This window comes from Taudactylus pleione, unplaced genomic scaffold (assembly GCF_031769625.1).
Source record: "Taudactylus pleione unplaced genomic scaffold, aTauple2 ptg000208l, whole genome shotgun sequence".
In the NCBI taxonomy this organism is placed as follows: Eukaryota; Metazoa; Chordata; class Amphibia; order Anura; family Myobatrachidae; genus Taudactylus; species Taudactylus pleione.
The window spans coordinates 2,441,486-2,455,769 of record NW_028284610.1 but is presented as its reverse complement, the minus strand read 5'-3'; the positions used below and the strand labels follow the sequence as shown (position 1 = coordinate 2,455,769).

General features: G+C 39.7%; 1 protein-coding gene across 3 annotated transcripts in view; it reads right to left on the bottom strand.

Moving 5' to 3' along the window:
- The window catches only part of POU6F2 (POU class 6 homeobox 2), a 750,988-nt gene that overhangs the window by 199,211 nt on the left and 537,493 nt on the right, over positions 1-14,284 (bottom strand). For all 3 annotated transcript variants that reach the window (XM_088478147.1, XM_088478148.1, XM_088478149.1), the window contains one exon: positions 170-516. In XM_088478147.1, coding sequence (XP_088334273.1) covers positions 170-516 — 347 coding nt within the window. The remainder of the gene's footprint in view (positions 1-169; positions 517-14,284) is intronic.

Sequence of the window (14,284 nt, the reverse complement as noted above, 5' to 3'; positions counted from 1 at the left end):
GCATTATCTGATTTAAACACCCCAGAACATGTTTTATGCAATATGAAGCAAAATAATGTTTTCACAAAATTATATGGTGCCCTTAATAGGCCATAGGCCCTTCATGAATATTAAGTTTCTTTACGGATTTGTAACCAACGTCAATAGGAAATTGAAATCTGTACAGTACCTGCAAAGGGTTTGGTGGGGTTATTGGGGAAGGAAGGCCGTGTCCTGGTGATTGATTGGGCTTTTGAGGAGAACCACATGTCTGCTGGCTTGTAGCTAGTTGGTTCTGGCTCTTGGTTGGTGTTTGGTTTTGCTGCTGTTGCTGATGCTGATTCTGTTGCTGCTGGGAAAGCTGTGAGGGAGGTGGCTGGGATGGCTGCTGGCATGATTGCTGATGCTGAACTGTAGTTTGCTGTTGTTGCTGCTGCTGTTGTCCTTGCTGTTGATGGTGGTGATGATGGTGATGATGTTGCTGAAGCTGCTGTAGATGCTGAAGTTGCTGAAGCTGCGTGTTTAGTGATGAGGTAGCTGTATTTAAACAAAAGAGTGGATCATGTACTGTAACTGAACATTCTTATTTGTTAATTAGTTATCCATTGTTTCATACATTTGTTCCAAGGACCTAGCAGAAATCTAGAAACAATGGTATTCTGAGAAGTAGCACAGCAGCAAATACTGAAGATTAAAGCCTATCAGCCCTCCTAACTGCTCTGCCTTTGCAACCTTTTGTATTCCCTACTTAGTGCCATCCTATTTGTGCCTGTCCCTTGTCTCTAGGATGTAAGCTACTCATCACTGATGCTATCTGCAATGATATTTTCTGTTAATTGGCCTTTGTCTAATTTTGGACTGTGGAATTTTGTATTTGATGTGTTATGTCCTTTGCTTAATATGTCCTTTGTTTTGTTTAATATTATCCCATGTTTTCTCTGTTCATCACTATGTACAACGCTGAAGACCATTTATGGTGCCTTACAAATCTAAAAAAGCTAATCGCAGCTAACTTGCATGGTGTGCACCTCAGCTCCCACTGTGCACGATGTGTACATTAGGTGTGACGTGCAAGTGCGACCTGCAGCTGCGATGGTGGGACAGAAGTGGACCGGGAATGGGGGTGAGTATAATGAGACAGGAGGAGGCAGCTGAGGCGACCTGGCAGATGCCGAATCCATTTTCTAGTAATAAATACTGTTTTAGCTTTTGCTTAGTGGGGTCTGTATAAGACAAAGGAATGATTTATAAAATACACAAATGTTTGCACCGAGGGATATTACTATATGTATTCTGATTGTGAGCACATTGTAATCAATTATTTTGTGTTTAATGTTTAGCTTATAACTTGACAGTGGTTCTGGAAATTAAGGAGACAGCATAATGTACCCTCTTTAAAAGATTTTCCAAATAAATAAATGTGTTTCTGTACAATAACATCCACAAGCAAATGAAGCATGCATGTTATGAGCTGATTAGTCTATAATAGATCATTTTATAATCAGATCATGAGTCAATAAACAATCAAGTGCATCATTCACATTAAAGTTCATACTTCAGAAAGACATTAGCAGGGTATGTGCAATGTAAGATAGTACAACATAGAATCTTACGGCAGATAAGAACTACTTGGCCCATCTAGTCTGATAGTTATAGGTTTGTTAGATCACGTCATTGTATAATTACAATATAACATCTAATCACATTATCAATGTATTTGGTCATCTAAATTTGTATTGAAATTTTCGTTGCCAACGCATGCATCAATTCAATACAAATTTTTAACAACTGGATAGTAGCATTCGGCCAGAAAAACTACAATATTTAACTAATAAGTCTGTTCAAAGGCTCTAGGTAATCATTTTTACATTTACACTGGAATTGTAGACTGCACAGTTCTGTACTATGTACTGGTAAAGGATTAAAGTATAAAATAAATGTGGCATATGTTTAACCTTGATATTTAAGTTTATTTAAAAATTAACAACCTGGCAGACGTGGAGTTAAGAATGCTGTAGATCTCGGTATTCCCACTGGCTTTTGGGAATTCACCCCGGCGTACCAACAACTGTGTTTGGGATGCCCAAATGTCTTGGTTTCGGAGGAGGGAGACTGGAGGGTCACTGAAGGGGTGGCAGTAGCCACTGTAATAGTGAGGGCAGAAGAAGACGAGGAGACTGAGTCACAATCAGTTGATGCGTCACGCTTATCCATGGTCCCCGACAGCTGACTGCATGTTATGACATAAATGGCGGCCAACAGTCTTTCTTCCCACCTAAGATCCGCAGTGTGGGCACTTCTCAGTGCTGGATGCCCCAAGAGATAGCCACTGAGTCTCAGCCTGCCCAGAGGAGGATTTACTATATGACCACTGATGCTGCACTCCAAAATGAGCACTAAGGCAGGAAAGTCCCTCCGGAAGGTAGGTTCTCCCATACTTTGGGATCTATGTAATGGTATTCTGTTATTAGAAAATAATATATGTTCTAGGGCCACAACTGTGCACTGCCTCTGGCTCTGATACTCAACCTGGGTTGTGTAGACATTCTGGTGTCAGTGACTGGGGTGGAGGTGGCAGCTGATGGATGCTGGTTACAAGTGGCTGGTACCCAAGAGATTATATTTGGGAAACTATTTACATTTGATTATTATGGATTGGTGTTGTAGTAGACCCAGACCCAAAGACTGACACTACAGCCGCCGCCAGTAACAACTCTCACAGTCACGCCAGCCCCCTTAGCAACCTGCTGACAGCCAGAGACAGGCTCAGGTACCTTAGAGTGTGCCAGGCTTGGACCCGGTAATTTAAAAAAATATATTTTAACTTGGTATTGGCCACCACTAGAGTTCATGTGCAGCCTGTATTTTGCCTTTGCAGCAATATAATGATAATAATATGATGGGTTTTATATAATAGGGTGCAGGTTGACTACATATCTAATATCTAGTAGCCAATACAATAGATGTATTTATATCAGTTGGCAAAGTGTTGAGAATATTAATAAAAAAGTTTTGTATGCAATTATACAATATACCTAATTGCTATGCGATAAGCTATTATTATGTGCTGATGATGAAAACTGTCAATTTCAATGCTAAATTTCAATTGTGACTTCACTGAAGTAAAACATTAAATGTGACTTCAATGAAATGTATTTCGTGTTATGTCTGAGTTAAGTTAATGGCAATTTATTCTACAAATTGCAATTCTTCTTGGGAACAAGCATGCACATGTCATCTGCACGCAGGCAGCTTTGCAATTCCGTCCTTGCTAATATGCAAATGCAGTATGACACCCCCTGCTGCATTTGCGATCCCAGCACTGTGACTGTGGTCGCAGGCTGGGATCACCATCATGACCATCGGTGGTCAATGGTTGCGATGGTGGATAGCGCTGGGCCGCCGGCCAACTGAGTAAGCCTCAGCTTACTCAGCCTGGCTGGCTTGCAAGGCGAGGAAACTGCATCTGTCATCACAGTCCATTACCTTGCCACTCTCGGGAAAATGGGGAGGATACGTCCCCGTTTCCAGGAACTCCGGCAGACCCCATCCCCAAAGACCCCTTAAATGCCTCTGCCTGTCAATCAGGCAGAGGCATCGAATGGACTGCATGCGATTACACAGAACCCTTTCTGCACACTCACAGAATGGGTCCTGCTCACGTGCAGACTCATGATTATCAGGAATCTGCCTCCAGCATTGTAGTTGCGAGCAATGCTGAATCAGCCTCTAAGTCAGGCGACCTATTGGAATAAAGTAGATGCTTAGACAATGCCATTATTTTGCATTGTTAACCCTGGTGTGGTACCATGGGGTCTCTGTGACTCCACTTCTCTTTGACCCACATTTTTTTTATTACGATTAGTGACCTCGCCTTTAACGTATTTTTTCGTAATGCCTTCCTAACAATGTGGCACATGTTTGCTAGTTTTCGTGTCTTTCTGTTTATTTTTTATTTATGTTTATTTCTGTTTGGGGTCAAATGGACCCTATAGTACCTTCCATGAAATATAAATATTTTTCTCTTTTTTCGAGGTTCTGTGACGTGCACAGCATAACACAATGGTGATACGACAGGGATTGTCAAGTGAAGACATTCTGGCGATTTTAAGCGACCTAAGTGACCTCGACAGTGAATGTAAGGACGATATTGAAGATGGTTTGAGCTGGAATGAAAGCGACCGTGAACCCAATGAAGAGCCAACCACAGTGAACTAAGTGCAAGTGAATCAGATTCGAAAGAGGAGCAAGATGGTGACAGTCATGAAATTCTTGGAAAAGACGGATATGTGTGGTCACAAAAGCCAAAAGCTGTCAGAAGAATACTAATGCAAAATATTGTCAAACAGAAACCAGGACCGAAAGGGAATGGGTGTCAAGCAGACACACCCTTGAAATTATTTGAGTTCTTTTTAGATGTTGCCATGATAACAGAGGTTGTGACATGGACTAACCAGAAGATTGGAAATGTGAAAACCAGTTGCACAAGTAAACCTGGATTTCTGTACAATACAAGCATGACTGAAATTTGCGCACTCATACAGTAGGCATCCTTCTGTTCTTGGGTGCCACAAAGAGCTAAGTTTGTGTGTGAAGAGCACAGCAAATGTTTGTGCAACCAATGCCAGCAGTAACAGTTAGGCCTACAGCAGGGTGGGCAATAAGTGGCCCTTCAACTGTTGTTGAACTACAAATCCCAGTGTCCAGTGCAACATTTTTAGCATGGCCAAATAGCAAAACTGGTGCAGAACATGCTGGGTTGTGTAGTTTTACAACATTTGGGGGACCATTTATACTCCTGAGATTTTATATAAAACTGACAAGTTGCAAAATCTATGAAATCCCTGTGACCTATCCTGGCATCGATACAACACTAATAGCTCTACATGGATCTAGACCTCTAATGAGAGGTCAGAATTTATGTACTTTCTGGTACATCCCCTCAGATATACTGTAGCTGAACACTCACGATTTGGATATATTTTACACGATTTGTCGTTCCGATGCGTCGAAATCGGGCGAATCGTGTAATATATCGTCTAGTGTGAAGGCACCTTTAGAAACCAAATGGATCCACAAGTCAGGCACAATCAGCCCTTTTGGACTTAATATAAAACTGTGTTTTTCATGTTTTCTTTAGTCCTGCTTCCACTTGTTTCATAATAGTTTATAATTTTGCTTATTCTTGTGTATTTGAAAAATGACAGAAGCTGATTGGTTGGTACTTAATCTTTTTGTGCACATTCGCAGTGAAATCTTATGACCAACTCTATATTAGCCCCCCGTCTTCCTCACTATTATGTTTTTCTCAAAAACTGTTGCATTGATGATATTTCCTGCAAAATGATGCTGGCTTTCTTATTTGATTTTTTTTTTTTTTAAGTTTTATGAGAGACAAGATACAAAGCTTGGAGAGAGATCAAGGTGACAAAGAAAAAGTACCAACCAATCAGCTCCTAACTGTCATTTTTCAAACACTGCTTGTAAAATGACAGGAGATGATTAGTTGGTACTTTATCTCTCTCCACTTTATCTCTATGCAAGCTATGATAAATGTTTTCATTAGCCATACTGTAGCTTAGAATGGTAATTTATCAAAATTATTCCAATAGCACACACACACCAACACATATGACACGGCACTCATCCACTAGTTGTTAGTAATAATACCATGAAATATAAAAAATATTACATTACAGTGTTCTAAGAGTTACAACAGATATATAATGCCACACTAGACTTCAATATAAAGAAAGAGCTAGCGACTTCCAAATTCTGAGAACACATCTTTCCAGCAATATATTTTTATCTAATTTCTTTTCTTGCTGCACCACTGCGGGCATTTCCAGGCCTCAAACAAAGTCACTAAAAATATTTTCTTTATAAAGGTTAGGAAATTCCCTGTGGTCAGCTCAGGAGCTTCTGAACTGTAGCACAACAAAGACAGCTTTAGGGTATAAAGTCCACCTTCCAAGACAATAACAAGAAAACGAAAACTGGATCCTTCAAAGATCAGTAACACCAATATACATCATCCCAAGTTGAACGTCATTTAACTGCAAAGAAGGTTATTCCTGTTAGCAGGATGTTTGTGGTTCTTTTATTATACATTGGTCTCTAGTATTACAGTAGATACAGATTTGTTTACCAGGACACTACAATTGAAGAAGGCTGATCCTCTTGTGGAGCATTATCAAATAGGAGGCTGGTCTCACAGCTACTTAACTTGACTAGAAAATTACAGGCAATGTATGTATGTTAGTTGAACACATGCTTATAATGTGAGATGTGTCCTTGAAAAATAATTACACCATCTTAAGACACATTTCCTAAAACACACCAGATTACATGGAATGACGAGTGTGGACAAATTGCCAATTTCCAATGTATCAGAACGACAGATCGTCCACATCGTCAAATGTGTACACTCTATTGCTCGCTCCTGTGCGACGTTTGTCACATCTTTAAATTGGTCTACAGTGCAGGCCAATCTGAAGATTCGAGGATTGACACCATGGTTCTTGATGCGGCAGGGGAATGACATATTGGGCAGTCGTACACGATTGTGTAGTGTGTACAGACCACATCGATATATCGTTTGGTCGCATTGTGTGTCACTGTGTACACACATTGTCTAGTGTGTACCCAGCTTTAGCTGAAAGAAAAAAATAAGTTTCCTACAACATAGGTTTTACTACAAATATACCATAGAAAATAAATTACCTTTAAGCTGGGTATACACCTAAAGATTTTCTGTCCAACCATCCAACTAGTTGATTGGTTGGAATGAAAATCTGGTAACGTATGATGATCAACAATTCGCTCCTTAATGCCAGAAAACAGATGAAAATGGACGTTCAGACAAGTTTGTTAAATGTTTGATCTAAACAATTTGTTCAACAACAGTTTTTGTCCATTTTCCAGTGTTTGGGAGCAAATTGCTTTTTGTCATTTGCTTTCATACCTTACCAGCTTTTCATTCCAACCAATCAGCTAGTTGGATGGTTGGACAGAAAATCTTTAGGCGTGTACCCAGCCTCACACTTACAGTATATTAATAAACAGATGGAGGATTTGTTTTTGAAAAAAACTATTTCAACATATACTGCTTGGCATCTCTTGGTAAATATGTCTCTTGTTATGTGTAACCTTAGATATGATGCTATTGTTAAGACTGATTCAGTTGATCTGACTGCATATGTATTATAATCTAAATTTATTAATTATGCCCCATGGGACCACATTGGTGGAATATCCAGCCACACAGCCCTCAGCCCAAGCAGCAGTATTTTTCAGCCAATTAGTGACTTAACACCAGTTCCAATCTCGTCCTGTTAATTAAAACGGAATAACTATATTAAATGGTAACTGCATGCTATTGAAAAAACACTGATAATACTAGCAAAACATTATTGACTTATACTGTAGTTGGGTGTACGCAGAGTTAGGAGCAATTCAATAAAAGGAGTTAAAATGAGGCAAATCTGTACTCTGGAAAATCCAAGTACCACTGCAAAGGGGTAAATGTGCAGAGAGAGTAAGAGATAGGGCGGGCATGTCCTAGTTTAATTCCAAATTTCAGTGTAAAAATAAACCCCGTATTTGTGTGCTATATGTAAAAGCAGCCCTGATATTCCTTACATGAAAAACAATAAATGCATTTGCACAATGGTTTGTTAAAATTTTCTCTCTTCTTTGCTTTGCTCCTAACACTCCATAAGTCCCTATATACATACTTAAGGGGGGTATTTATCAAAGCTTGGAGAGAGATAAAGTACCAACCAATCAGCTCCAGTCATTTTTCAAACACAACCTATAAAATGTAGGTTACAAGCTGATTGGTTAGTACTTTATCTCTCACGATGTTATATCTCTCCAAGCTTTGTTAAATATCCCCTACAATATATAGATGTTTAATACTGTATGTTATTTTTATCTCTGCATGTATTAGTTTACAAACTAAAGGCTTCCAATAGAAAGTGTTAGTCTATATCACTTTATATAACATTAACTTACAGAATGTATGTAATATTGCTATTGAGGGACCTGGATTGTCAATCACTGCTCTATTTGGTATTGTTGAAATATACTCTCTGTTATAATGAAATGTTCAAATTCTTCATGTATGGAGTCAATGTGAAGTGAGGAGCAGTAATGTTTCAATTTATTGTGTATGTCGCAGATGATTATTCTCAGTAAGCGGTATATATATATATAGTATCATATAGCGAGCAAAAGAACAGGAAGCAAAACTTACACCAGTCATCTTTTTCCTATCTCCTCATCAGACAGACTAAAATATTATGGACAATAGAATACTGATTGTACATATTCCACCCTTGTACTCTGTACTTTCATGAGATGCCTGTGTTCTGCACAATCTGCTGCTCACAGACATTTATCTTCTTAAGCCATTTATTAAATAGGATAAAGAAGCACAAAATGAGAATTGTAAAATTTCGGAGTCAAATGTAATTGACACAGCTATAATTCTTTACGAAGTAGCAGGTAAGATTGATTGTCAGGGGTCATAAGGCTAGGTCAAACTTGGCGTATTCGTCAGCTGAATGTCATTTTTGTTTTCCCTGTCACGAGATAGCTTTTTAAAAAAATGCAACTCCTTCCTCATTATCTGGGACTTGGCTGCTTTCCTGCCATCCAGTATTAATGAAACTGTGCTTCAAACCTGGCCTTCATCTTTGAGGTTCTTTCTTTGAAACACTATAGAGTGTGGCACTTTGTTATACATACAGTATTCTCCCTAAGAGGTGTGATTTGGGAGAAAAATGGCACAAGTGTATACATTTTAATAACAGAATCTACATAAAAGTATAATATTTTATTAAGTAGACCGAATCATTTATAATGTGCAGCACATTGCATAAAACATGCATATATGCACATGTTACAGCTACACTCACACATTTTAATATAAAAATATGATACTGATCTAACTAATTGGAGATAGTTTGTAAGCCAATACACTAAATGTTGCAATAAATCGCAACGCACATATATGTGCACAAATAAAACATACATACATGTTGCCAGTAATCACTACTGCTTTGATATGTCGCTACATTTCCTTTTGCATGTTCAACTAAAGTGGTTTCTGTGCGTTAGGAAATAAATTGACATGAAAGCATAACCATCCAGTGCTCAAATTATCCATCCTGCTACTTATTTTAATATAGAGATTACACTACTTGTTTGATCCATAATTCAATTGTATACAACTCTTTAGAATAAGGGAACAAAGTATGTACTGTACAATGAATTGCCGTGTCTTCTATTTGAATGATCGCGGTACCTGTCATACTAAAGTGGGGCATAATCTTTCCTTTTACCCCAAGACTTTGGCCTTTTGCAATTGACCCCAATTAAATGAGGATGACAAAATTATAGCAAATAGTTTTAATTACAGCTGTGAAAGAGGGGCATTATATATAAATATAAAATTATAATCGATTTATTAAAAGAAAAACAAAATATAAATAAAACCACATACAGAAACATAAGAATACCAGCCTAACTCATGGATATATTATTGTAGCAGCTCTATAATACCATAACCAATGAGTAGTCAATTGCTACAACAATACAACAGTTTCTTATTCAGATACAAAATAACTTATGCTTCTAATTAACTGATTAGTACAAATAAAATGCATATATATATATATATATATATATATAAAACAAAGGCAGTGTAGAGGCCGCAATTGCAGTCAGTGATCTCTAATCCAGCACTTATATATAAAGTTCCAAATTAATTAGAACAATTCACCCAGAAAATCACCATGCCTTTGTGTTCAGCAAATTTGTGTAATCTGGTTCCACTTGACACAAATCAATAGTGGTGGTGAATAGTATTAAGCGTGATGCCTGTTCAGTTTATATAGCAGTAATTAACCAGGCTATCTTTAGCCGGATAATAAAATGAGCTCCGTATTCCCTTAAAAGATTATCCCACCATAGCCATGTACTGTAGTTTCTCTTGCCTGGGTCCAAATGAGCGGTATGTTGCACTGTCTGGTTGCTCGCAGCTATAACGCTCAGTTCAGTGTATTACTCCAGCTCCCCTTAGCAGATAGTGGGGGCGGTGTCATGAGCTGTGTCCGCTGCACACGGAATCTGGCTGGCCGGGATTAACTGGAAGAGTAGACAGTACCTTGATACTGTAGCCGCGTATATCATCTGGGAGGGAGAATAATTTCCTTCGGGCAGTAATAGGAGGGAGGCTGAAGAATTGTGGGAGCAACGTGGTTCCTTATCCCGAATCAAAGTGCTGGCATTCTAAGTCAGGAGCAGTAGCAGCAAAGCGTTTTGGCTTAGGCCTTTATCAAGCCGGATTAAGGCCAAAGCCGAAACGATTTGGCCAACAAATTGTCAATATTGTGCAGTGTATATGCACTACATCATGTAGTGCGCGCTCCTGTGGGGTCGTCAGCCGCATCGCCTGATCTTTTGTACATGCAGGAAGATCAGGCGATGCGGCTGATGATCCCATGCAGCACTATGCGGCGTGGCCCGGGACATATCTGGTGGTCGGGCACCGGTTCGCCCAGTGTGTACGGACCACCCTATATGTCGGCCCGTTGGCCCGTCGGCACTGGGGTCAAGGGTCACATCGCTGGGTACACAGTCATTTAGTGTGTACCCAGTTTTATTTATATTTTCCTTTTAAATTATAGTATGGGGATGATGATAAAGACATTTTTTTCTCCTTACTTACATTATTTTTGTCATGCCTGTCTTCAGTAAAGTAAATAAAAAAATACTTATAAAGAGAAAATAACAATTTAATGACATAATTTTAGTCTGTCTCAACTATAACATTTATTAAATACCTGGCCTACAGTGGATTTGATATATGAACATCACTGGATACAAATTTGTATCTAGCTACAGCAGTGGTCAGGGAACAGGGGTAAATTACACCACATGGGGTAAAAATTTAATTCCTGGGGGTAATGGACAGACAGCCGGGCATGCAAAAGAATCATTCTGTAATATAGAATGATTCATATGCATGCCCGGCTGGGAGGCTCAGGGAGGCCGCAGGGAGGCTCTAAGCCGAACGCCCGCTGAGATGTTATTACCAGCGGGCGCCCGGCTCCTTCCCTGCAGTGGCGCGTTAGCTGGAGGCTGGAGTTCTCTTCTGAAATCCAGCTTCCGGCTCTCTCCATGCGCACTATGGGAGAGACGTCTCTCCCATAGTTCAGAGGAGCAGCCGGGCGGACATGACGGTGGCGGATGCAGGAGCGGGGATTAAAGTAAGTGTTCTTTTTGTATAAGCGGCACTACAGGGGCATTATATGGGGGCACGACTACAGGGGCATTATATGGAGGCACTAATACAGGGGCACTACTACAGGGGCATAACTATGGGGGTACTACTACAAGGGCACTACTGCAGGGGCATTATATGGGGGCACTACTACAGGGGCATAACTATGGGGGCACTACTACAGGGGCATAACTATGGGGGCTCTACTATATGATTTCCTTCCTTTCAAATCAAGGGGTAACGTCAGCGTATCTAAATATATTTTGGGGTAAAAGGTAAAAAAGTTCCCTGACCCTTGAGCTACAGTATTACATCTACAGTAGATAGTTCACCCAGCATATAATAATGTACAATCCTTCTCTTTACTCTTGGGAAAAAAATTCAGCAATCTGGAACACTGATCCAATGAATTATGATGTTCCACCATAACACTATGCTAACATTACGTGCGTTATCCACAAAGACTAAACTTTGTCTTTTTTGGTCATACCCCATACAGGTTGCATTTTAGAAACCACATCTAGAATGATTTATTATGACCTAGCCTGCACCCCATGCCGGTGTTGAAATACAGTTGGAATTAGTCATATAGTCTGCACAAGGAGAAATGAATTGGAATGGTTCCATTGAGAGGTAGGACAAATTATTTTAAGAAATTAAAATGTTGTACAATTTTCTTTTTTTTCTTTGTCAGGTTTTGGAAAGGTTTTTGTGTGTCAGTTATGAGCAGCAGTGGCTCCTACTCTCTTACCTGGGGGGGGGGGGCTGACGCTGATACTGGTCCGGCATGTTGAGTCCCGGTGCCTGCGCAATAGATCTGGCAGGCAACAGGACTGGCACATGCGCACGAGTGGTGGTGGTGCCACACCTGCGCATAACACCGGCTTCTAGGGACTGCATTGGCTGCAGCCCCTAGAAGCTGTGTAGGGCTGCCCGAAAGGCAGAGCAGCTGCTTCCACTGGATGCCGCTCTCTGCTAATTGCAGCCCAGACTGGCATTTCAGTGGGTCAGTTATGGGGTCAAGGAGTGGTGGTGACGGGAATTACAGTGGGTGAAGCATAGACAATGAATGGTGGTGAGTGAGGGTAATGTAGTGGGTAAGGGAGTATTTGTGAGTGACAATTATTTCAGTGTGAGGTATGGGGTCAGGGAGTGATGCTGAGTAAGGTGCTTTTCAGTATTTGAGGGATGGCATTGGGTAAGTAGTAGTGGGTAAGAGTTAATGTATACAGCATTGATGGATGGGCATGAGGTATTTAATTGGGTGAGTGTTGTATTTGGAAGAATTAAGTGTAGTGAGTGATGTAGTGTAGTTTAGGCTGCAATTCTTACACCTGAGCCTGCACTTACAATTTGTCTGTTTCTTTACAAGTCGCTCCCTCACATTTTGCTCCATTTATCAGTGAAGACATTCTGGACATTACAGAACTACAGGCAGCAGCTGTATTACACTATATACACAGAAACTGCACATATACAGTAGATTACACAAAATACTAACAGAGCCAAAGCAAAGGCAGTGCCAGATGTGCCCCACTACCATGGATGACTATTATCGGCCCACCATAATGGGACAGGTAATCAGTGTTTTCTCTTGTCCAGAGAGCTAAAATATCTAATTACTGTGCAGCATTACACTATCCCTTAAAATAAACAAATGATCGTACTAAAAGTATTATAGATCTAGTTATATCTGTGTTATGAACAGTTGCATTACATATATTCATGACCTATGGTACATGGATATCATTTAGCAATTTAAGACCATAACAATATGTCCCACGTATCCAATGCAGCATTAATGTTCAAAAGCCCATGGGCTATTTGCATAACGTTGGTATTATGATTTTTATCTCGATATTTCCATGTATAAGTACAGTATTATTTGTGTACTGTTTAAGTTCCTATTTTTTGATTCTGCAATATCATTAATAAACTGGGATTGAATAATTATTAAACTTAAAATGTCAAAATTCACAATCATACAAAGGCAATAATCTGTATATGCTTCTATTTATTAAACAAAAAAATAAGTAAGGATAATACCAGTATTTACCAATGGGTTGCTTGCATATAAACAACAGTAAAGATGACTTTGATGGCCAATGAACAAGCTTGTGAAGATAATGCTGAAAAGTTTCTGAATTTGGGACAAACTAAAAGTGAAAAAGGTTTCCTGCAAAATATGGCTTCAAAATTATATTTTAAATTACTTATTTTGTTTGAATTATTTAACATTTGAGACCCATATTAAATGACATCCCTCAAATTAAAGCGATAACATTTTACTTTTTACTAAATAAGTGACTAATCAGTCATAGCTAAAGTCAATACCACCCACTAATATAAAACATTTGCTCAATAACTTATGAATTCAATTGCTGCTCATACAAAGCAATAAAAACAATGGAGGGTGACACTGTAGCAATGGTAAGAAGATGGGCATGTAGTTATTATCCCTGCTGTCGGGATTCCGTCATTCAGAAAGCTGGCACCGGAATCCCGACACCAGTCGAAATCCTGGCGCCAGCATCCCGACTGCCAGCATCCCAACGGTAAGTATTGGGATTAGGGTGAGGGTTAGACACTAGGGGGATGGTTAGGGTTTGGCACTAGAGAGGAGGGTTAGGTTTAGGCTGTGGGGGAGGGAGGTTAGGTTTAGGCACTGGGGGGGAGGATTAGGTTTTGACTTCGGGGAGGGAGGGTTAGTGGGTAGGAGAGTATGCTTACCTACTTCTATTGGGATTGTGACCCTGTTGGGATTCCGGTGTCAGGATTCTGCCCGCCAGGATCCTGAATGCCAGCATCCTGTACCAAACCCAAAATATGATATTTTCCAGGGACTCACAAAGTGTCCAAAGGGCTCTGTTTTATATTTGTAATTAACCATCATTTTTAAATTAGACATTCATTTTTAGACACTAGACATGACTAGCTAGACTTGGCTAGCTAGCCAAGATGGTAAGAAGATATAACCATGCAATATCACAATTATAGATGCTCAAAATGGCCACA